This window comes from Callithrix jacchus, chromosome 17 (assembly GCF_049354715.1).
Source record: "Callithrix jacchus isolate 240 chromosome 17, calJac240_pri, whole genome shotgun sequence".
Lineage (NCBI taxonomy): Eukaryota > Metazoa > Chordata > Mammalia > Primates > Cebidae > Callithrix > Callithrix jacchus.
This window is the reverse complement of record NC_133518.1, coordinates 47,704,858-47,729,491: the sequence shown is the minus strand read 5'-3', so window position 1 is coordinate 47,729,491 and position 24,634 is coordinate 47,704,858. Positions and strand designations below refer to the sequence as shown.

The window sequence follows — 24,634 nt, the reverse complement described above, 5'->3', positions numbered from 1 at the left end:
TCTATGTGGGGGAAAGGAAGAGAAAAAACAATGTCATGAGACCAGAATCCTATACTAACACCAAGCAGAGGCCTGCCAGTATTGAAAGAGGGACAGAAACCTTGACTGTTGCTTAATTGTGAAAAGCCAAAAACTATACATTATGGTTTATTGTGTGAGATAACTGAGAAAAAGTGCTCCATGACTTCAGAGTACATCAATGCAGAGTCCATTATTTGAGTTTTTGACATTTAATAAGTTTGCTAGAAAAATCTGTAAAAAAGAAAAAAAGCATTTGCCAGTGATTAATGTAAGCCCCGGGTATGTTTGAGTGAAAATGATTAACAGCTATGCAGGGAGGAAGGGCCCACACTGCTACACTTCTGATCCCCTTTGTTTTACTACCCAAATCTAAATATATACTTTTGATAATAGGTAACTACTTTTTTACTAAGAGATAGTCTCTGTCTGTAGAAATGTATTTTGAAAACACTTATTTTTCACAGCAATTTTGTATCCATTTAAACTAAACTTTTATCAATAAAGCACCACTGTTTACATACTAAAAAGAAAAGAAAAGAAAGAGGGGCAGAATCTCCCACTGAAGGCCAACCAAAGACAACACAGAGGTTGGCTGCTACAGAAAAGGAGTAACAGGAAACCAGAGGAGGCCTCTTGGTGGCTCCAGGCACACAAAGCATAGTTAAACTGAGGGATGATCAGGACAACCGATGTCCCTCTCACAGCACCAGGCAATAAGCAACACCGGTTTACCACTAGCAGAAGGGGTAACAGTATGGAGAGAGATGCCTTCTGTAGCACTGGGGTGCAAAGACAGCAGAGGTCTCTGAAGGTGTAGCCTGAACACTGAGAAAACTTTGGAATCCTAAGCAGTTCATCACTAATCTGAAACCTGTGATACATTAGATAGTGATGGCAACAAAAAAACACAAATCTAGCTGGCTGAATTCCTGACTGCAATTAAAAATTTATACATTTGAAACTTTTAGTTTTTATACTGTGTGCAAATATTACTGCAAAAATTTTTTGGAAAAAGAAATTCCTGTATCCACTTCAAGAGTTACTGTAACTCTAATACAACTAGTTAAAATTTCTCCTTTATATACACACTTACACATGCCATGTAAAGGGAACTATAAAGATGGGTGGTGAAGTGACCTCCCTAAATTAAACGACTCTTCTTGCTACAATCTCTTCTTCTTTCTCTGCTCTATTTTTCTGTATAGCATTTATTGCCATCCAGCATACCATAATATTTTGCTTAGGTATTTTATTCATTGTTTTTTTCCCCTAAATAGAATGTAAATTCCATGAGGGCAGAGATTTTTTTTTGGCCTGGTGTATTCAGTGCTATATCCTCGATGCTTAGAAAGCAACAGACACTCAAATATCAAATGAATTAATCATTAAGCAGGGCACAGTGGATCATGCCTGTAATCCTAGCACTTTAGGAGGTCAAGGTGGGTGGATCACCTGAAGTCAGGAGTTCTCGACCAGCCTGGCAAACATGGTGAAACCTTGTCTCTACTAAAAATACAAAACTTAGACAGGCATGGTGGTATGAGCCTATAATTCCAACTATTTGGGAGGCTAAGGCATGAGAATCGTTTGAATTCAGGAGGAGGAGGCCGCAGTGAGCAGAGACTGAGATAACGCCATTGTAAAACTCTGCCTCAAATTAAAAAAAAAAAGTTTTTTATAACTATTCACGTTGACATCTTTGAGGACACCATATTTCGGAAATCACTAGCATAAATTCCAAATTCTACAGTGCCATTCTCTAACTTACCACAATGTTACAGTCAGTGCTTAAGATATAAAACCACGTCGATGAAGTTACATATCACAATGGTAGGAACAACTTTTCATTAAAACTAAGGATACTAAAAACTTAGACTAATATTCGCTCTCTCAGGTGATCCTATACAATCCCAAACTCCAATGAAAGATAGAGCTCTTTCCTGTTTTTCTGGGGAACTTCTATTCATGTTTAAAAACTACTTTTTAAAGGCAACAATGAGAATAAGCCAAATCAACAACAAAAAAAGCCTTAACTTTTCTTGAGGTCATTTTGAGCTGAAGTAATTTAAATTCCAAAAAATGATAAAGCCCTCCAAGAAGAGATGAGGCATACAAACTCTTATCACTGGTAGCAGAGCCTGGGAAGGCTTGGCACAGTGGCTCATGCCTATAATCTTTTAAGCATAAATATTTTGTAAAGCCCTCACACTTCAGATAATCAACTCATCCTTTGGGTTTTCACTGAGTCTTGTATACTTCTCAGCTATTAAACCTGTCAAGGTATAATTGCAATTAATTTACAAAGCTCTATTCCATTTAGGATGTGGGCTCATGATCTACAACTATGACTTTATCAGTCTCTAAATACACAATTCCCAAGTAAAAGTTGGGATACATTAAGTGTTCAATAAATATTTATCAAACAAATAAAAAAATAAATTAATCTCATAAAAATACAGTTAGAAAAACCAAGTTGTTCGTTTATTCAGCCCTTGTTAAAAAGTTATACCTGAAAAGGGCTTCAAGATAGCTAATTAGAATCATTTCATACATCAGCCACTAAGAGAAAGAAAAATATTAAGTACACAGGCCAGATGCGGTGGCTCATGCCTGTAATCCCAGCACTTTGGGAGGCTAAACGGGTAAATCCCTTGAGTTCAGGAGTTCGAGACAAGACTGGACAACATAGTGAAACACTATCTATACATTAAAAAAAAAAAAAGCTGGGCGTGGTGGCATGCTGGTAATCCCAGCTACTTGGGAGGCTGAGGCACAAGAATCACTTGAGCCCGGGAAGTGGAGGTTGCAGTGAGCCAAGGATGCACCACTGCATTCCAGCCTGGGTGACAAACCTAGACTCGGTCTCTAAGAAAAACATATATATATATAAAACATAACATCACAACTTGAATAGAAGATCATCCACTGGAATTCAACAGAAATGTGACAGGAAATGGTGAAAGCAAAAAAGGGGAAGAAAGCAAAGCAGACTGCTTGTCCGGGATCACCTGAGAGCCAACAGAGACTCCTCAATATGAAAAGAGGAAAAGTGAGACACCCTTAATAGTCTACATTCCCACAGTGGCCTTCTGCCATCCTAGCAATGGAAGAACCCTTCGATCCTCATGGGCCCTGAAACTATGCTGAGCTGCTGGGAGTATACGACGGCACTGCTCTAGAGAGAAAGCTCATGCTGAGTACCACAAATTCCCTGAGACCTAAAGAGCTACAACAAGGCAGTATAATAGAGCCCTAACCCAGACAGGCTCCAAACTATCCTGGAGCCCAACAGTGCTGGGCTGAAACACAAGAGAAGACTGAACTGCATGCAGCCCCCAGGGGATAACTTCAAAAGACCCTGGCCTACCACATTTGGATCTGATGCATAACTGAGGCAAGTGCTACTACCATCAGCACCGAGGTGCAGTGGCCAGTGGTGCATGTGTCTTCATCTGCCAGTCTGGGCTGTCTGCCACTGAAGGCAACACTGTCCTCATCAGTGAAATGGCAGCAGCATAGCTGCCACCATCCCCTACACAAGCATTCACTGATAACTTGGTGATCACCTCATCCCTGCCTACCATAGCTGGCACCTGCACACACTATCAGAGGACCTTACTACAACCCCATCCAGCCTGGGTTGCCCCAGCTCCATACCAAAGCAATGAACAGCCCAGAACACCACTGTTGGGACCAGAATTCCTTTCAGGTACACGGGATTAAGCCTACCTACCCAGTCACTACCACCACAGGTGGCACCTACCTGTACATACCACCTGTGAGCCTGAGGACTGGCAGTCTAGATCACTGCAACAACTGCCAACACCACTGCACACTGCCTGGGACACAGATGCTCTGCCACTTTCACAACCCATGCCACACTGGACGCCCAGTGGCCAAGAACCCAATAAACAATACAGAGACTACACACCCAGAATCAAAGCCAAAGAGTGCCACCCAAAGAATGCTTCAGCTAACATCTTCAGGAAAAAGTCCTTCCATGCAAAAGCAAATTCAAACAATTCAAAGAAGTAAACTGCTATAACAGATGTGAAGATATCAATTTAAGGAAACAGAAAACATGAAAAAGCAAGGAAATATGACCTCTCCAAATGAATACAATAACTCCCCAGCAACAGATCCCCTCCCTCCAAAAAAAAAAAAAAAAAAAAAATCACAAAGTCCTGGAAAAGAAACTCAAATTATCTATTCTAAAGAAGCTCAGTGAGATACAACAGAATTCTGAAAAGTAATACAAAGGAGTAAAAAAAACAATTAAGGATACAAACAAAAAATTTACCAAAAAATCAGACACCATTATAAAGAAAGAGGCCAGGAGAAGTGGCTCACACCTATAATCCCACCACTTTGGGAGGCCGAGGTGAACAGATTGCTGGAGCTCATGAGTTCAACACCACGCTGGGCAACATGAAAAAACCCAGTCTCTACTGAAAATACAAAAAATTAGCCAGGCATGGTGGTATGTGCCTGTAGTCCCAGCTATTTGGGAGGCTGAGATGAGAGGCTCACTTAAGCCCAGGAGGCAGAGGTTGCAGTGAGCCGAAACAGCGCCACTGCACTCCAGCCTGGGCGACAGAGCAAGAGCCTGACTAAAAATTAAAATTAAAATAAAAAACCAAACAGAAATGTTGGAACTAAATAATTTATCATGTAACATATAAAATACGTTTGCAAGTATCAACAAAAGACTGATCAAGCAAAAAAAAGAATATCAGAACCTGAACACAGGACTTTTGAAATAGACAAAAATAAGGAATAATTGTGTTAAAATAAGCAATGCCTTTTTGACATATGAAATACGACATAGTGCCCAAATGTTCAAATAATTGGAGTCCCAGAAGGCCAAGAGAGAATGAAAGGATTTTAAAACCTATTTAAAAAAAGAATAGATGAAAACTTACCAAGTCTAGCAAGAGATATAGATATTTAGACACAAGAGACTAAGATCCAAAAAGGTCTTCTTCATGGCACATTACAATCAAACTGTTTAAAGTCAAAGACAGAGAGAATTCCAAAGTGAGCAAAAATGTCTAACACATATAAATTAGAAACCTTTATCAGACTACCCATAAAATTCTCAGCAGAAACCTTATAGGACCAGAGAGAATGGGAGGATATATTCACATTGCTAAAAGAAAAAAAAAACAAAACTGCTATTCAACAACACTAAATTCAGTAAATTATCATTGACAAATGGAGGAGAAATAAAAGTTTTCCCAAAAAAGTAAAAGCTAAAAAAATTTATCACCACCAGATCTGTTCTACCTACACACACACACACACACACACACACACACAAAAATGCTTAAGGGAGTCAAAAACTGTTAACGAATAACATTTACCATCAAGAAAACACACAAAAGTATAAATCTCACCAATAAAACAAACACAAAAGATGAAGATAATATAATCAAGTAACACTGCTACAGAAAACTACCAAACCACAAATACAAACAACAAGAGAAAAAGAAAGAAACAATAATGTAACAAAACGACCAGAAAGCAATCAACACTATGACAGGAACAAAGGGTCACACCATGACATTACAGTCATAAAGACAAAGGTCATTACATAATGATAAAGAGATTAACACAACAAGAATACTTAATAATTTTTAGTATGTATGCACCCAAAAATGGAGCATCTAGATTTATAAAGCAAGCATTAGAAGATCTAAATAGACTCCAAGACTGTAACAGTGAGACACTTCAACACCTCACTCTCAGCATTTGATCACCTAGATAGAAATTCACTAAAGTAACACCAGATTTAAACTAGACCTTAAACCAAATAGACTTTACATTTTTAAGACATTTTATCCAACAACTGCAGAATATACAGTATTCCCCAAGATCAGACAAGAGTGGATGCATTGAGGGTGGTATAGCCATAGAGAGAATACACATTATTTTCATTAGCACATGGAACATTCTCCAGGATAGACCATATGTTATGCCACAAAACTAGTCTCATCAAATTTCTAAAAATCAAAATTGTATGGAATATCTTCTCAGACCACAATGGAATAAAACCAGAAATCAATACAAAGAGAAACTTAAACACTCCTGAATAACTACTGAATCAATGAAAAAATTAAGGTGGAAATCAAAACATGCCTTGAAACAAATGAAAGTATAAACACGACCTACCAAAACCTGTGGGTATACAGCAAAAACTGTACTAGGATGCAAGTTTATAGCAATAAACACCTGTATCAAAAGAGTAGTAAGGTCTGAGGCCAGGCACAACGACTCATACCTGTAATCCCAGCACTTTGGGAGTAGGTGGATCACCTGAGGTCAGCAGTTCGAGAGCAGCCTGGCCAACATGGTGAAACCCTGTCTCTACTGAAAATAAAAAAATTAGCTGGGTGTGATGGCGGGCACCTATAATCCCACATACTCAGGAGGCTGACGCAGGACAATCATCTGAACCTGGGAGGCAGAGGTTTCAGTGAGCTGAGATCATACTACTGCACTCCAGCCTGGGTGACAACAGTGAAACTCTGTCTCTACATAAATGAATAAAAACAGTAGTAAGTTTTCAGTAAAATAATTTAATGATGCACCTCAGGAACCAGAGTAGGAAGAACAAACCAAATGCAAAATTATCAGTAGAAAAGAAATAATACAGATCAGACCAAAAATAAATGAAGTTGAAACTAAAAAAAAAATACATCAGATCAATAAAAAGTTGGTTCTTCAACGAGATAAAACTGATAAACCACTAGCTAGACTAACAAAGATCCAAATAAATAAAATCAGAAATGAAAAATTAAAACTGGTAACACAGAAATACAAAAGATCAGAGACTATTACAAACAACTAAAAACAAATTGCCTGATCACGGTATATTATCTTTTTGATGTGCCGTTGACTTTGGTTTGCTAGAATTTTTGTATCTAACTTCATCAGGGATGTAGGCCTGTAGTTTCCTTTTACATTGTTGTTGTTGCTGTTGCTGTGTCCTTATCCGGTTTTGCTAATAGGGTAGTGCTGGCTTTCTAGAATGAGTTACTGAGAATTCCCTCCTCTAGTTTTTTGGAATAGTATGAGGAGGACTGGTATTACTTCTTCTACCTTTAGTAGAATTCAGCTGTGAATCCTTCTGGGCTTGGGCTTTTCTTTAATGGGAGACTTTTTGTCACTGATTCAATCTCACTACAAACTCACTAATACACCATGATCAAGCAAGATGTATATAAGGCATGCAAAGATGGTTTAAATATATGCAAATCAATAAATGTGATACATAACATCAGCAGAATAAAGGACAAAAACTCTATGATCATCTCAAAAGGCAAAGAAAAAGCATTTGGTAAAATCTAAGAACTAAAAATTCTCAACAAACTAGGCAATAAAGGAATAATATACCTCAAAATAACAAAGTTCATATATGACAAACCCACAGTAAACATCATACTGACTGGGGAAAAGTTAAAACCTTTTCCTCTAAGAACTGAAACAAAACAAGCATACCCACTTTCACAAGTCCTATTCAACATTGTACTGGAAGTTCTAGACAGACCAATCAGGTAAGAGAAAAAAACAAACAGGATCCAAATTGGCAGAGTGGAAGTCAAACTATCCTTCTCTGCAGATGACATGATCTTATATTTAGAAAAACCCAAAGCCTCTATCGAAAAATTTCTTAGAGCTGATAGCAAATTCAGTAAAGTGCTTTAAATTTTTTCAACACATAAAAATTGGTTTCTATACATTAATAATAAAACAGCTATAAAAAAATCAAGACAGCAGTCCCATTTACAATAGCTACCAAAAAATATATAAAAGATACCTAAAATGAAGGATCTCTATTAAAAAACTACAAAAGACTGATGAAAGAAATTGAAGAGGACACAAACAAATGGAAAGACATCTCACACTCATGAACTGCAAGAATTAATATCGGTAAAATGTTGGTACCAACTGAAATTTTTTTTAAACAAAGGTTGATAAAATGACCGTTACCTTTTTTATTTTTATTTTTTGCATTACTATAAAGGAATACCTAAGACTGGGTAATTTATAAAGAAAAGAAGTTTACTGGATCAGGTTCTGCAAGCTGTATATGAAACATAGTTCCAGTCTGCTCGACTTATACTGAGGTCCTCAGGGAGGCTTATAATCATGGCAGAAGGTGAAGGTGAGCCAATGAATCACATAATGAGAGAAGAGGCAAGGGGATGGGGTGCCATACTTTTAAAAATAACCGGATATCAAAGTGAGAATTCATTCAATATTATGAGGAGGATATGAAGCCACTCATAAGGGATCTGCCCCCATGACCCAAACGCTTCCCACCAGGCCCCACTTCCAACATTGGGGATTACATTTCAACACGAGATTTAAAGGGGACAAACATCCAAACCATATCAATTGCCATATTGTCAAAAGCAATACACAGATTCAATGTAATCCCTATCAAAATACCAATGTCAGTTCTCACAGAAACAGAAAAAAGAGATCCTAAAATGTGTATGGAACCAAAAGAGAGCCAGAATAGCCAAAGCAATGCTAAGAAAAACAAAAACAAAAACCAACAAACAACAAGAAAGCTGAAGGCATTACAACGTGACTTCAAATTATATTACAAGGATATATTAGCCAAAAGAGCAAAGTATTGGTATAAAATTAACCACACATACCAATTGAACAGAATACAGAACCCAGAAATAAATCCAAATATTTACAGCCAACTGATCTTTGACAAAGGTGTCAAGTACATACTCTTAAGAAAAGACACCTTCCTTCAATAAAGGATACTGGAAAAACCGAGTATCCATATGCAGAAGAATGAATCTGAACCCTTATCTCACCTTATATAAAAATCAACTCAAGATAAATTAAAGACTTAAATGTAAGACCTGAATCTATAAAACTAGTAAAATAAAACACAGGAAAAACAATTCAGAACACTGTTCTGGGCAAAGAATTTATAGTCAAGATATCAAAAGTACAGACAACAAAAATCAAACAAAAAAAGGCAAACAAGACATACTAAACCAAAAATAAAAAAGCACAGCAAATAAAACAGTGAAGGAATAACCTCTTGAATGACAGAAAATATTTGCAAACTATTCATCCAACAAAAGACTAATACTCAGAATACTCAAACAACTCGGCAATTAAAAAAAAAGCATAAAACTGTTAGAAAGTAAAAAAAGCACATGAATAGTCAATTCTCAAAAGAAGACTTAAATGGCCAATGGATATATGAAAAAGTGCTCAACATCCATAATTATCAAGGAAATACAAATTAAATGTACAATGAGATACCATCTCACCCCAGTTAAAATGGCTATTATTAAAGTAAAGAAAAACAAGAGATACTGGTGAGGATCTGCATAAAAGAGAACTTCTATACACTGTTGGTGGGAATGTAAATCAGTACAACCACCATGGAAAACAATACAGAGATTTCTCAAAAAACTAAAAATAAAACTTCCGTATGATCCAACTACCCCACTTCTACATATTCACCCAAAGGAAAAGAAATCAGTATATCAAAAGAATACCAACACTTGCATGTTTATCACAGCACTATTTACAATATCAAAGATATGGAATTGATCAACGTGCCCATCAATGGATGAATGGATAAAGAAAATGTGGCATATACACACAACAGGATACTATTTGGTTGTAAAAAAAAAAAAAGAATAAAATAAAGTCATTTGCAACAGCATGAACAGAACTGAAGACCATTATATTAAGTGAAATAACTCAGGCCCAGAAATACCACAATTTCTCACTCATATGTGTGAGCTAAAAAACTTGATCTCACAGGGAGAGAATAGAATGACAGATATCACAGGGATGGAGGCGTGTGAGGAGGAAACAGAGAGGTAATTATAAACAATTTACAGTTAGAAGAAATAGGTTCTAATGTTTGATAGCAGGGTTGGGTGACTATAGTTAGCATCAATATATAGTATATTTCAAAATAGCTAGGAGAGAGCCAGGCGTGGTAGCTCATGCCTATGATCCCAGCATTCTGGAAGGCCAAGGCAGGTGGATCACTTGAGGACAGGGGTCAAGACCAGCCTGGTCAACATGGCAAAACCTTGCCTCTAATAAAAATACAAAAATTAACCAGGCATAGTGACACAAGCCTGTAATCCCAGCTGCTTGGGGGGCTAAAGCAAGAGAATTACTTGAACCCGAGAGGTAGAGGTTGCAGTGAGTTGAGATCACGTGACTGCACTCCAGCTTAGGCAACACAGTGAGACTCTGCCTCAAACAAACAAACAAACAAAAACCAACAAGCTAAGAGGGAACTTGAAACGGTACCAAAACATACAAATGATAAATACTTAAGGTAAAGGATACCCCAAATACCCTGACTTGATCATTATATATTCTATGCATGTAAAAATAGTCACATATGCCTGAAAAACATGTAAACTACTATGTATCTATAAAAGCAAAAAGGCATACCTATAATAAATAAAAAACTGAATTCCTATTATCTGGCTTTAAGTGAAAAATCTAATAGGTTGTAATAATTAACAAATATAAATGTGATTTATTTTATCACTGTAAAATCCAATTTTGTACATGTTTTAAAACATAAAAATTATCAAATTACCAGTATGTAAGTATATCCTCAATACATAGTTTATCATGACTAAACCAGATGGAAATTTAATCTAGTAGCCACTGACATAAATGTTATTGTTGATACTTGTTATTGATATGTTATGTATGTTATTGACACTTTGGCTTCATGGGTATCTCATTTAAGCATCTCTCATAATGAGAGTGATGTCTCAGATAATATAATGGAGAGGTTTGACTCAATCTAAAATGATTGTTTTAGATTAAGAGAGTATAACTGGCCCACTAAAAAATGCTAGTATAATTCTCTGTATTGTTCCAATTTTAGTATATGTGCTGCCAAAGCGAGTACAAAAAATGCTAGTATAATTCTATAACTTATTGGATAATCAGTAAGAAATTGATAATAAAAATAGCCAGAAACAAATTATATAACCATAGTTGTCTAAATTGAAAGAGCATAACTGTTACTGAGTAATCTTTTCCCAGCCATTTTAGTATCATAAACCTCTAATTATATAAAACACAGAAGAGGGTAGTAGTTAAAAGCACAAAGTTAGGGCCAGGCACAGTGACTCATACCTATAATTCCAGCACTTTGGGAAGCCGAGGTGGGTGGATCACCTGAGGTCAGGAGTTCGAGACCAGCCTGGCCAACATGGTGACATCTCATCTCTACTAAAAAATTAGCCACACGTGATCACGTGTGCCTGTGGTCCTATCTACTCAGGAAGCTGAGGCATGAGAATCGCCTGAACTGGGGAGGCAGAATTTGAAGTAAGCAAAGATTGCACCATTGAACTCCAGCCTGGGCCACAAAGCAAGACTCCCTCCAAAAAAAAAGTATAAACTTAGGAGCTAGATTGTTTGGGTTCAACTCCTGGCTTCCCATTCAGTAGCTGTGTGACCTCAGGCAAGTTTCTTAACTCTTTCATGCCTCAATTTTCTCATGTGTCATATGGGCATAACAACACAACAAACTACTTACCTCACAAAAATGTTGTGAGGATTAAGTATATGTAAAGCACTTAACAGTGCTTGCATCCATTAAGCATAATTATTTGCTATTATTATTATTCAAGATGTTTGCTTTTGTCCCCAATAGTTTGAACTGCAGGGTTCAGTTATTATGTATTTGCTTTATTACACTTTTGCATATTACAAATTCATTAACGTTTCTGGAGTCATCGTGACTTTTTAATTATGCATTTGTCTTTTGGCAGCACTTGTCATTTCTAATTCTGTTTTCTTTCATTAACATTCTGTTGAGGAGCGGGGGAGGGGGCGGGCAATGAAAAAAAAACTATTCTGTTTACCTTTCTCAACGCAGTTTTGACAGTGAAGTATGCAACACAAATGGAGTAGTGTATTGCAATAAAATATTAAAACTTTTATTTCTATTTATTTTTTATCAAAAAAAGAAAAAAATTAATTGTTGGTTATATTTAATATACAGAATAAGTCTGGTATGCCCTCACTTTTCAGATTGAGGGTCCACATTTCAGATTGCTGTGTCACAAAACATATTTGAGCGTAGAAAAAAAGAGTTCAATACTCACAGGAGTTGACAGTAGAAATGGCACTCATTTGTTTCTTATTTTAAGTTATATTATTCAATTACTTTAATTTATATATTCAATTACTTTAAGCTTAATATTATCTTTTCTGTTAAGATGAAGTCTTATTCCATTACCCAGGCTGGAGTGTGGTGGTACAAGATCTTGACTCATTGCAACCTCCGCCTCTTGGGTTCAAGCAATTCTCCTGCCTCAGCCTCCTGAGTAGCTGGGACTATAGGTGCCTCCCAGCACTCTTGGCTAATTTTTGTATTTTTAGTAAAGACAGGGTTTTACCATGTTGGCCAGGATGGTGTCAATCTCCTCACCTCAAACGATACACCCACCTCAGCCTCCCAAAGCTCTGGGATTATATGCATGAGCCACCATGTACACCAATAGTTTCTATTTTTAACTCCTGGCAAAATGGAAAGACACCAAGCACAGATTTTTTTTAAGACAAATGAAACAGAAACAAAAACCTGAGTATGTAATCACAAGTAAATAAAAAATGTGGTGGCACTGTCACTTCTTGATCTTAGTCCACTATAAAAGAAAAGCATGAAAATCTAATGATATCTGATAAGAAAATTACCTTGAAAACTTTAAGTCATTAAGAAGACTATTAAAAATAAGGATATAGATCCATTACCAACATTAGAACCGTGTTTAAATAAATACTGACTCTTGAGATAATACCCTGTGATATTTGAAACCACTGTGATATTTGAAACCATCAGTATTTTAATCAGAATAATTTCAAATATTGTGTGTCTTCATCTATCCATTACAGATTACTTTTACATGAATAATGGTAGTGCAATATTATATCCATTTAATTCTATCAATAAATATACATAATTTAATTCTATCAATAAATATACATATGCTGCAAAGTAACCTTTAATATAATAAACAAACAAGGGTATACACTCAGTCTTCTGATTACCAAAGGTGGAAGGAAGAAATCTTTTCATGTATTTATTTTTATCTACAAGATATTTAGAAAACATAAGTAGCTCAGAACTAAGAAGGTCTTAAATAATCACCACAGTTACTCTTTTTTGTTTTGTTTTCTTTTGTTTTGAGATACAGTATCACTCTGTGGCCCAGGGTGAAAGACAGTGGTGCGATCTCAGCTCACTGCAACCTCCGCATCCTGGGTTCAAGTGATTCTTGTGCCTTAGCCTAGTCAGTAACTGGAATTACAGGCATGTGCCACCACTCCTGGTGAATTTTTGTGTTTTTGGTAGAGACAAGGTTTCACCTTGTTGGCCTGGCTGGTCTCAAACTACTGACCTCAGATGACCCATCTGCCTGAACCTCTCAAAGTACAGAGATTACAGGCATAAGCTACCATCCTGACCACCACAGAGTTACTTCTTAAGCACTCTTCTCATAAGTTAAAAACTCTAGCCCTTTGAAAAGGAGCATGGTGAAGAGAGAAGAGGCTTATTAAGGGTTTTCACTATTAGGATTATAGTCTAAAAAACATTTTAGTGATGGGATATACAGTTGAAACAATTTACAGACTTTAATTTGGGACTAGAGATAATTTGAGCTTTCCCCTATCATATCTGTAATATTTCCTTTTTGCAGTTTGTATACTATTTAACCATTTTTATTCTTATTAAATAATGTTAATCATTTGATTAAGTAAATGCTGAAATGGATAAATTCAGAGAAGTACATAAAATCAGACAGGAAAAGAGAAAAAAGCCAGACAATAACCTGTTATCACTGGAGAAGAGCACAATACATTAAAATTACACAATTTATCAATGTAATGCAAAATAAGAAGAATTAAAGGTACTAAATGAGTACATTAAATGTGTTTTGTTATAAAAATTTCCCTACATAAAAGCCACACTTAAAACATAAGAGAACTAAGCAATCTGACCTTGGGGAAACATACCTAACAGTTTACATATGAAGGTGCAATTCCAAAAATGTGAGCAAAAAATATCAATTTGCTTTGGCTTTCTACAGATAGATCTATCAAGAGCCAAGTGTATGTGTTGACTGAGCAGCCCATACCCTGTTGTGGGAATTAATTCATTTTTAAATTAGGTTGGTATTGCAATCATGAAGCACTGCTAGCTGTGGACAGGTTTACAGCTATTTTTAAAAGGTTATTAACATTGTAATAATCTGTTTATAATAAAGAATAGAAGCCAAAGTATAGTTCTTAGGCAAATAACTTACTTCTGGATCACTTTACTGAAAATCTAAACAGCTTCAAACTAGCTCATCTCACCTTTACCTTACTTTGCTGTAATACAATATATTAATTTCAACAAAATTTTAATGATTATTCCTTAAGAACTAGACATTCTTCTGGACTCTTGGGATCCAATGGTTCCTGTCATCAGATCTTTTAGAATATTACAAAATACAGGGCCAGGCGCGGTGGCTCAAGCCTGTAATCCCAGTACTTTGGGAGGCCGAGGCGGGTGGATCACGAGGTCAAGAGATCAATACCATCCTGGTCAACATGGTGAAACCCCGTCTCTACTAAAAAAAAATACAAAAAATTAGCTGGGCATGGTGGCGCGTGCCTGTAATCCCAGCTACTCAAAAGCCTGAGGCAGGAGAATTGCCTGAACCCAGGAGGCAGAGGTTGCAGTGAGCCGAGATCTCATCATTGCACTCCAGCCTGGGTAACGAGTGAAACTCTGTCTCAAAAACAAACAAACAAAAAGAATATTACAAAATACAATTTAACAAAACTAATCTCCTCAATTCCCAGACCAAATGACATATACAGTCTTATGAAGAAAAAAACTTAATAAACTTGTTGAAATAAGTTATATTTTACAATATACATGCATTTAAACCCAGTTTCTCAGTTGTATACACACTGGGAAAAGGAGTAATATCTTCAAGTGACAGAAAATAAAATGGATAGCCTCAGATATCTAGTAAGTATTTTTGCTTTAAATAAATACCTTCATATCATAATCAAACTATGTTACTTTATTTTCAAACAAAAGAAATTGGATGGTGATTTTAAAAAATAGTCTTCTTTGATTAAGTCGATCATCTCAAATACTGTGAGAAAATATACTTAGGTATATGATATAAATTCCTTTTCAGTAATTTCACTTGCTATGTAACTCATTCTTAGTTGTGTTAATATGTACTATTCCTTCAATATGCCATAAGTAGTTAACAATATTTACACGAATTTTTTTTTAAGTATATATTTGGCCAGGCACGATGGCTCACGTCTGTAATCCAAGCACTTTGAGAGGCCATGACAGTATGATCACCTGAGGTCAGTAGTTCAAGACCAGCCTGGACAACATGGAGAAACCCTGTCTCTACTAGTAACACAAAACAAAATTAGCTGGGCGTGGTGATAAACTCCTGTAATCCCAGCTACTCAGGAGGCTAAGGGATGAAAATCGCTTGAACTGGAGAGACAGAGGTTGGAGTGAACTGAGAACATGCCACTGCGCTCCAGTATGAACAAAGTGAAACAAACAAACGAAAAGTATATATTTATTTTCCTGAATTTCTCAACTTCTAGTTATTTAATAATCCTAAAATGAAAGTAATGCTTTCTTGTTATATGTGCATTCTCACAGGGTCTTTATTTCTGTTTTTATCTCATTCTATTTTCATAAGTGAAAAGTTTTACTAAGTTAATTCTTGGCTTTCTCTTTTTAAATTTTCTTTAAATCAGCTTTGGTATACATTAAAATCACCTGCTGAACTTTCAAAAATCCCAATACACAGGTCACACACCATTTGTCTTAACATGTATGTTTATATTACTTTTTCCAAGTTAAAATTAATAATAATAAAAGCCTGAGCCCACTCCCTGTCAAAGAGTCGACCTAGAAAATAGTGCTGAAAGTTAAGAAAAAGAAACGTACCAAAACTAGAAATGTTATTTAAATCAAAAAGCAGAATGTTAAAAACTGGAAATACTGGTAGCCTAGTATATAATATAAATTCATTTCACTATAAATACAATACAGAAATAAAACTGTGGAAATGTTTCAGCATTTATAATCAGTGTAAAACTGCTGAAGAGAGTATTTTTGTGAAAATGGGAAAGGTGATTAATTTGTGAAGCCAAGCAAAGAAAACATGTACTCTAAATGAATATAAGAATACTTTCAAGCAGACTGTCTGAAAGAGAAGCTTAACATTTACACACACACACACACACACACACACCCCCTACACCCACCCCCACACACCCTACACCCACCCCTGTACATACTTCAGGAAATTGAGAAAAATTCCATGTAAAATAATTTTGGGAAATTCTGGGTTAAATGAAGGTAAGCAGGCTTTTTCTTAATTAGGATTTCATCATCTTGAGACAGGCATATGTGGTTCTGCTAAGAATTCACTGACCTCCTAGGACTGACCCTTTGCTTATTATGATAGAAAAAAGAAAAAAAAAAATTCACTGACCTCCAAACTCTTTTCCCTTAAAAGCATTTAATGCAACCAGCACTGTACAAATGGAAAACTCTCAGAGATACATTTATAAATTTAGAAATTTGAGATGGTCTTCAAAATAAATGTCAAGAATCTACTTTTACCTCATACCACTAATTTTCTTATCCTACAAATAATTATTCAATACTCCACACAATATAATCAAATCTCCAAAGATCATTAATTTTGGAATTAGTACCATAGATTATTATATATAATTAAAAATAAATCTTCAGTTACACTAAACATCAAATCAAAACAAAACCTGAGATAATCAACATATTCATCATTTGAAAGTATAACTAGGCAATTTGTATAAATACTGAAATGCTATACCTCATCAAATTCTTCCGTCATTTTTCTGATGATTTCTGCATTCTGCATATTTCGAAACATCTCTATTCTCACAGTACCTGTAGAACAACAGATTTTACCGTTAATCTTTGAGATCAACTTCTACTCTCTCAAGCATTAACAAGTTATCTGTGACAATCTCAAAAGAATAACCTTCCAACATATACTTTATATTAAAACATAAAAGCTTTGATCAGGCTCTTCTGACAGGACAGTACTCCTAAGAAGGAAAAAAAATAAATTTTCAAATTGCCATTTTAAACTACAAATAATTCCATAATTAGACATAACATCAGGAAGCTACCATAAAGTTCTCTGATAATTAAAATTGTGTTAAATTGCTGGTAAAAGTATAACTTGGTACAACGTGTATGGTATATAATTTGGTACATGTCTGTCAAAACTAAAAGTTTACATACACTTTGACCCACAGATTGTACTTGTAGCAAAATATCCAGAGACTAACACATTTGCAAAGTAATGAAGGTAAAAGGTTATCCCTGTAGCACTGTTTGTAATTTAAAAAAAAAAAAAAAAAAAAAAAAAGGAAAGAAAGCCTATATGCTCATAAACATCTGATGAAATAAATGAAAGGCTGCTATTAATAACAATGGTGGTGGCAGCTAACATTTGGATGCTTACTCTCTTCCGGGCACTTGATGTCTATACATTTAATCTTTACAACAACCCAATGAAGAACGTATTATTCTTTCTATCTTTCTTTTTTAAGATGGAGTCTCACTCTGTTGCCCAGGCTGGAGTGCAGTGGTACTATCTCAGCTCACTGCAATCTCTGCCTCCCAGGTTCAAGTGATTCCCCTGACTCAGCCTCCCAAGTAGCTGGGACTACGGGTGGCTGCCATCACGCCTGGCTGATTTTTGTATTTTTAGTAGAGATGGGTTTTCACCAACTTGGCCAGGTTGGTCTTTAACTCCTGACCTCGTGATCCACCTGCCTCAGCCTCCCAAAGTGCTAGGAATAAAGGCGTGAGCCACTGAGCCCGGCCTAGAATACACTATTATTTCTATGAGACAAGAGGCATTGAGAGGTTTAGCAACTCACAAAAGGAGTTTCTCAGTATCAGATCCATGGTTTACATGCAGGCAGCCTGGCTACCATGATTAACCACTACTTTTAATTGACTCTCAATTCAGTGGAATCTATCAAAAATATAGATGGAGCTATCAAAAAATAATAAGGCTATCTGTGACTGATATGGAAAGATTTATAGGATATATTCAAACACAAAAAAAGAGTGAATATTGAAATATATTTGATTGAACATACATTAAAATATTTTATACCACTGCAGAGCAGAGAGCTTTTCTTCAATGTTCTAATTGCTATTGCCTGGAACATTACTAAGCACATGGGAAGCATTCAAACAAATAAATAAATATAATTAAATGAGATAACAAATGTAAAGTATCTGGCATTGCACCTGTAGCATACAAGATACTCAGTATTAGGCTCTCCTCCTTTGGGCATTCTTTTTTTTTTTTTTTTTTTAATACATTATCTTGCCCATTTTGGAAGCAAGCTAAAAACTCCAGTTCCTAATTTGAGCTCTAAGGGAAGTCAGATTCCTACATATATACAGATTCAAATACTGTTTGAAGAGACAAGAACCAGAACCAGGCAAAGTCATTCTAGTTGTTTTCCCATCACCCAGACCTATAGCCTCTACCTCCAGAGTAGACATGATCATGTCCAACAGCACTGAACACCCTTGTTCAAAATGCCTAGTACCTATTATAGGGATAAGTTAAGAGAATGAAATGATAAACTGTCAGAAAAGTAAAGAAGGACCTAGCAAACTTTCTTACCCTCATATATATGAACCACACAACTTAGAGAAAAGTCTCAACTCTGTCCTCCTCAGTCATGTTCAATTCTCCCCTTCTCTGTTCTATGATGTCAGCCAGGTAGAAACTCCAAGCCTTCTATGCATCCCTCCAACTAGGGACACAAGTATGTAGAAGATTGAAAGTAGACAGAACCTTACTCAGTAGCAAAACAGTTTATCCAAATATAACAAAAGGCTCTTTTAAGTTTATATTAATAATAGCTTTGGGCCATGCATGGTGGCTCACACTTCTAATCCCAGCACTTTGGAAAGTAGAGGTGGGCAGATTGCTTGAGATCAGAAATTCGAAACCAGCCTGGGCAACAACTGCAAGACACCGTATCTACTAAAAAACAAAAACAAAACAAAAAAATAGTTGGGTGTGGGTGTCACATGCCTGTAATCCCAGCTACTCAGGAAGCTGAGGCAAAAGAATCTCTTGAACCTGTGAGGCCGAGGTTGTAGTGAGCTGAGATTGTGCCACTACACTCCGGCCTGGATGATAGAGCAAGACTGTATCCACCCCCAGAAAAGGTTATAGCTTTTATGACATAACATTCTTGCTTACCCAAAATTACTGAAGTCTAAGTGTGGTTGAAATACACTAACACTGTCTAACATACTTAGCAAAAGAGCCTTCCAATAGTAGATACTTTCTAAGTAAATGCTCCATGTATAAATCATTTTAAAGCTTTTCTTTTAAAGAGTGTACTACAGTCTTAATAAATAAAATACAATCTAGTTATGTTCTAGAGATAATCCAATAATATGACAGGACAATTTTTTTCTTATTTTTTGAGACAGTCTCGCCATTGCCCAAGCTGAAGTGCAATGGCACAATCTCAGTTCACTCTCCTGGGTTCAAACAATTCTCCTGCCTCAGCCTCCTGAGTAGCTGGGCTTACAGGTGTGCACCACCATGCCCGGCTAATTTTTGTATTTTTAGTAGAGACGGGTTTACACCACATTGGTCAGGCTGGTCTCAAACTCCTGACCTCAGGTGATCTGCCCACCTCGGCCTCCCAAAGTGCTGGGATTACAACTGTGAGCCACCGTGCCTGGTCATTTTTTGTTTCATTTTTACATAACCTAGGCCTGATAAAGATCAAACTGTAAATCAAGACTAGACATAAATATGGATGAACTGGTAGAAAAAATCTGCGTCAGGCAAGGAGAAGAAATGCTGAGTCTACTAAAACTGAGAAGAATTCACTGAATAAACAACTGCATACCAGAAATGTAGAACTTAACAGTTACCTGGTAATGCAGTGAGTACATTTAAGAGTCTTTTTCAAGATTTGAGGAGGGCAGTCTGAGGGAAAGGTAAAGAAAGAGACACTTTTATACCTTTCAAGCTTAATCATAAATATCTTGGGATGCACGGGATGTGTCTAGGCAGTACATGCAAAAATGAAATAAGAAAAGCCTCACAAGTTTTTATAAATAAACACACATTTTTGATACTTAAAAAGTTTTTAGAATGCCTTGAAAACAGAAATTGCTATGATTACGTTTCCAATGATGAATCTGTCTCTAGATGGCAGTCTTCACTTTATAACAGTCCTCGTGGGGCAAAAAAAAAAAAAAAAAAAAAAAAAAACACTAATGTATTTTTTCCTTTCTCAGTACAAAAGATAAGTAAAATATTAAAGTAAATGCTTTAAAAAATCATGTACTGGCACAAAATGTGAGTACCGGTTAATCGTTCAAGACGGCATAGCATGCATTCTATCTACATCAAGAACAAACAACTTTACCAAATATTAGAATATCAAATTGTACAGCTTGTTTGAGCCATGCTAGTATAGCCCAGGGCCAAAAGCAAGCACTATCTTAGAGATATAGAACTGTTCAAAGATGCTCACACCTATAATCCCAGCACTTTGGGAGGCCAAGATGGGTGGATCACGAGGTCAAGAGATCGAGACCATCCTGGTCAACAAGGTGAAACCCCGTCTCTACTAAAAATAAAAAAATTAGCTGGGCATGGTGGTGCACGCCTGTAGTCCCTACTGCTTGGGAGGCTGAGGCAGGAAAATTGCCAGAAGGCAGAGGATGCAGTGAGCCGAGATCGTGCCATTGCACTCCAGTCTGGGTAACAACAGAGAAACTCCATCTCAAAAAAAAAAGAACTGTTCAAAGATGTCCAAAGTATTTTCACCATATCTTCAACTACTATTAAAATCACCTCATCTTAAGTACTAATGTTGTTCACGTAAGACTTACAAAAAATGGCTGTAAGAATAATAATGTCTGTCTGCCACCTCAGCTCTATTTCTATTATTAATTTCTTAACCTGTGGCACATGGATTCCAGAGTACCTATGAATTATTTTAAAACATAATGAAAATTCATGTCTATGTATTGTTGTAGGGAAAGGCCCAAGATGTCCAGGATATTATTAAAGAAAATTGAGAACTCAGGCAAAAATTACACATCACAGAAAAAAATGTCAACCAGAAAATTTTAGTCATAGGGAACTAAAGGGAGAAATATAACAATGACAATAACAATTCTAAAGAAGATTGTTAGCTTTCATAGCATGGTATGAAAAAGTAAGACGTAGAAGACGGAGAGTAGAAAAGGCTGAACTCTTCTAATTAATGAGGCCATGAGTGAAATGATAATATAGAAAGAGACAGGTTTCATTTCTAAGTTCAGTGGGAAAAGCACAGAAAAGCTGGCTGCAGTATTATACAAATCCATAAATTACAGAGTAAAAAGTTTTATCAAGTATTTTGTTTGTAGATGACATTGTATAATTGACTCCAATTACATAAGATTTAAATATTTGAGACAATTTAAGATTCTTTGGCAGTTTCTTATCAGACTGCAGATAAATGACCAAGTTGTTTCTTCAACCTGTGCTTCAAAGCGATGTCACTAGGGGTCCCAAATAATCTCAAGTACACTTTGGTGAAGTCTCTCACAACTTGTTTCAGGTGCAACTAAGACTTTCTCAACTCATCTTTTGTCTAGAATACCTATTTTTCATTTTACCAAATTTTTATGTTTGTGGTTAATAAGGAAAAGAACTGGTTGGGCTTAGTCTCAAGAAATTTTTCTTAATTGAATTCCAGCAGTATTTTAAAAATATATGCTTTCTATTTTAGAACAGTTTTAGACTAACAGAAAAGTTACAAAAATAGTATAGAGATCCCATACACATCACATCCAGTATCTTTTATTGTCAATACCTAACATGAGTATAGTACAACTGTCTCAACTAATGAGCTAATACTGGTAACAATAACTGAAGGCCATACTTTATTCAGGTTTCCTCAGTGTTTACCTATTACCATTTATCTGTTCCAGAATCCCATCCAGAATATCACCAAAGGTGGTAGTTGTGTCATGTCTTCTCAGACTCCTTTATACTGTGACACTTTCTCAGACTGTTTATCTCTAGAATGAATTCATTTTCCATTACTGAAACTTGATACACATTATTAGCAATTTCCCACTTTCCGCTTCCCTCTACTCCTAGCAATCTCTCTGTTTCCATGAGTTACATACCACATGTAAGTACAATCAAGCAGTTATTTGATTGATTTCTGTGTCTTTCAGTGGCTGGCTCATTTCATTTAGCATAATGCCCTCCAACTTCATACATTTTGTCACACATTACAGAATTTTCTTTCTCCTCAAGGATAATATTCTATTGTATGTATATACTACGTTTTATTTATTCATTCATCCATCCAGACACTTCTTAGGGTTATACCCATGAATTCATTGCCAAGACCAATGTCATGAAGCTCTCTTCCCTATGTTTTCTTCCAAGAGTTTGTAAGTTTCAGGTCTTATGTTTAATTATTTAATCCATTTTTAGTTAATTTTTGTGTTAAGGTGAAAGATAAGGGTCGAAACAAATTTCATCCCTTTACATGTGGGTATCCAGTTTCCCCACCCTTGTCAATAATTCATATACGTGAATTATTTCTGGGCTCTCTATTCTGTTACACAAGTTGCTATGTCTATTTTCATAATAGTGCCAAACTGTTTTTTGTTTTTTGAGACAGGGTCTCACTCTGTCACCCAGGTTGCAATGCAGTGGTGTAATCATGACTCACTGCAGCCTTGACCCCCCCAGCTCAGGTGGTTCTCCCACCTCACCTCCCAAGTAGCTGGGACTACAAGCATGCCCCACCATGTGCGGATAATTTTTTGTATTTTTAGTACAGATAGGGTTTTGCCGTGTTGCCCGGGCTGATCTCAAACTCATGGGCTCAAGTGATTGATGTGCTTCAGCCTCCCCAACCGCTGGGATTACAAGCATGAGGCACTGCAACCACCCAATGTTTTAACTACTGTAATTCTGTATCATATTTTGAAGTCCGGAAGTGTGGTGCTTCTAGCTTTGTTCCTTCTTCAGACTGTTTTAGCTATTAAGGGTTCTCTGTGATTCCACATGAATTTTAGAAGTTTCCTATTTCTGCAAAAAATGCCATTGAAATTTTCACAGAATTGGTAAGATCGCTTTAGGTAGTATGAACATTTTAACAGTATTAAATCTTCCAATCCATGAATGCAAGATGTCTGTCCATTTGTTTGTGTCTCCCTTAATTTCTTTCATCAATGTTCGTTGTTTTCAGTGTATAAGTCTTTTACCTCCTAATGCGGTTTCGGTCTGTATCTCCACTCAAATCTCATGTCAAATTGTAATCCCCAATGCTGGAGGTGGGGCCTGGTGGGAAGTGATTGGATCATGGGGGTGGATTTCCCTTTTGGTGCTGTTTTCATGATAGTGAGTGAATTATTATGAGATCTGGTAGTTTCAAAGTGTATAGTGCCTCTCCTCCCTCTCTTCCTCCTGCTCTGGAAATGGAAATGCATGCTTGCATTCCCTTCTAATTCTGTCATGACAGTATGTTTCCTGAGACCGCCCTAGCCATGCTTTCTCTAAAGCCTACAAAATCGTAAACCAATTAAATCTTTTTATTTTATAAATTACTCGGTCTCAGATATTTCTTTCTTTTCTTTTTGTGAGATGGAGTCTCACTCTGTGCCCAGGCTAGAGTGCAGTGGTATGATCTTGACTCACTGCAACCTCCACCTCCTGGGTTCAAATGATTCTCCTGCCTCAGCTTCCTGGAGTACCTGGGATTATAGGCGCATGCCACCACACCCGGCTAATTTATGTAATTTTTAGTAGAGAAGGGGTTTTACCATGATGGTCAGGATAGTCTCAAACTCCTGACCTCATGATCTGCCCACCTCAGTCTCTTAAAGTGCTGGGATTATAAAAGTGAGCCAACACACCTGGCCTCAGATATTTCTTTATAGCAGTGTGAGAACGGACTAAAACACCTCTTGTTCAAGAAGCTTACACAGTCCTCCACTCTACCAACTGAGCTATCGAAGGACACATAAAACGCCTCTTTAGTTAAGTTTATTCCCAAGTATTTTATTCTTTCTTATGCTATTGTAAAGGGAAATGTTTTCCTAATTTTCTTTCAGAAAGTTCAGTGTTAATGTATATACAACTAATTTTTAAATGTTAATGCATCCTGTTACTTTGCTGAATTCATTCATGAATTCTAAAATTTTTACGGAATCTTTATCATTTTCTTTTTCTTTTTTGAGATGAGGTTTCACAGTTGTCGCCCAGGCTGGAGTGCAACAGCATGATCTCAGTTGAAACCTCCGCCTCCTGGGTTCAAGTGATTCTCCTGCCTCAGCCTCCCAAGTAGCTGGGACTACAAGCATGTGCCATCATGCCCAACTACTTTTTGTGTGTCTACTTTTAGTAGAGATGGCGTTTCACATTGGCCAGGTTGATCTCAAACTCCTGACCTCAGGTGATCCGCCTGCCTT

The 24,634-nt window shown here is 36.5% G+C and overlaps 1 protein-coding gene across 14 annotated transcripts in view; it reads right to left on the bottom strand.

Moving 5' to 3' along the window:
• The window catches only part of STAG1 (STAG1 cohesin complex component), a 438,539-nt gene that overhangs the window by 202,961 nt on the left and 210,944 nt on the right, over positions 1-24,634 (bottom strand). For 13 of the 14 annotated variants that reach the window (XM_035278838.3, XM_078354162.1, XM_078354165.1 and 10 more), the window contains one exon: positions 16,953-17,029. In XM_035278838.3, the coding sequence (XP_035134729.1) occupies positions 16,953-17,029 (77 nt within the window). Of the gene's footprint in view, positions 1-4,943; positions 5,026-16,952; positions 17,030-24,634 lie in introns of all 14 variants that reach the window. The other variant, XM_078354170.1, reaches the window with a different exon arrangement.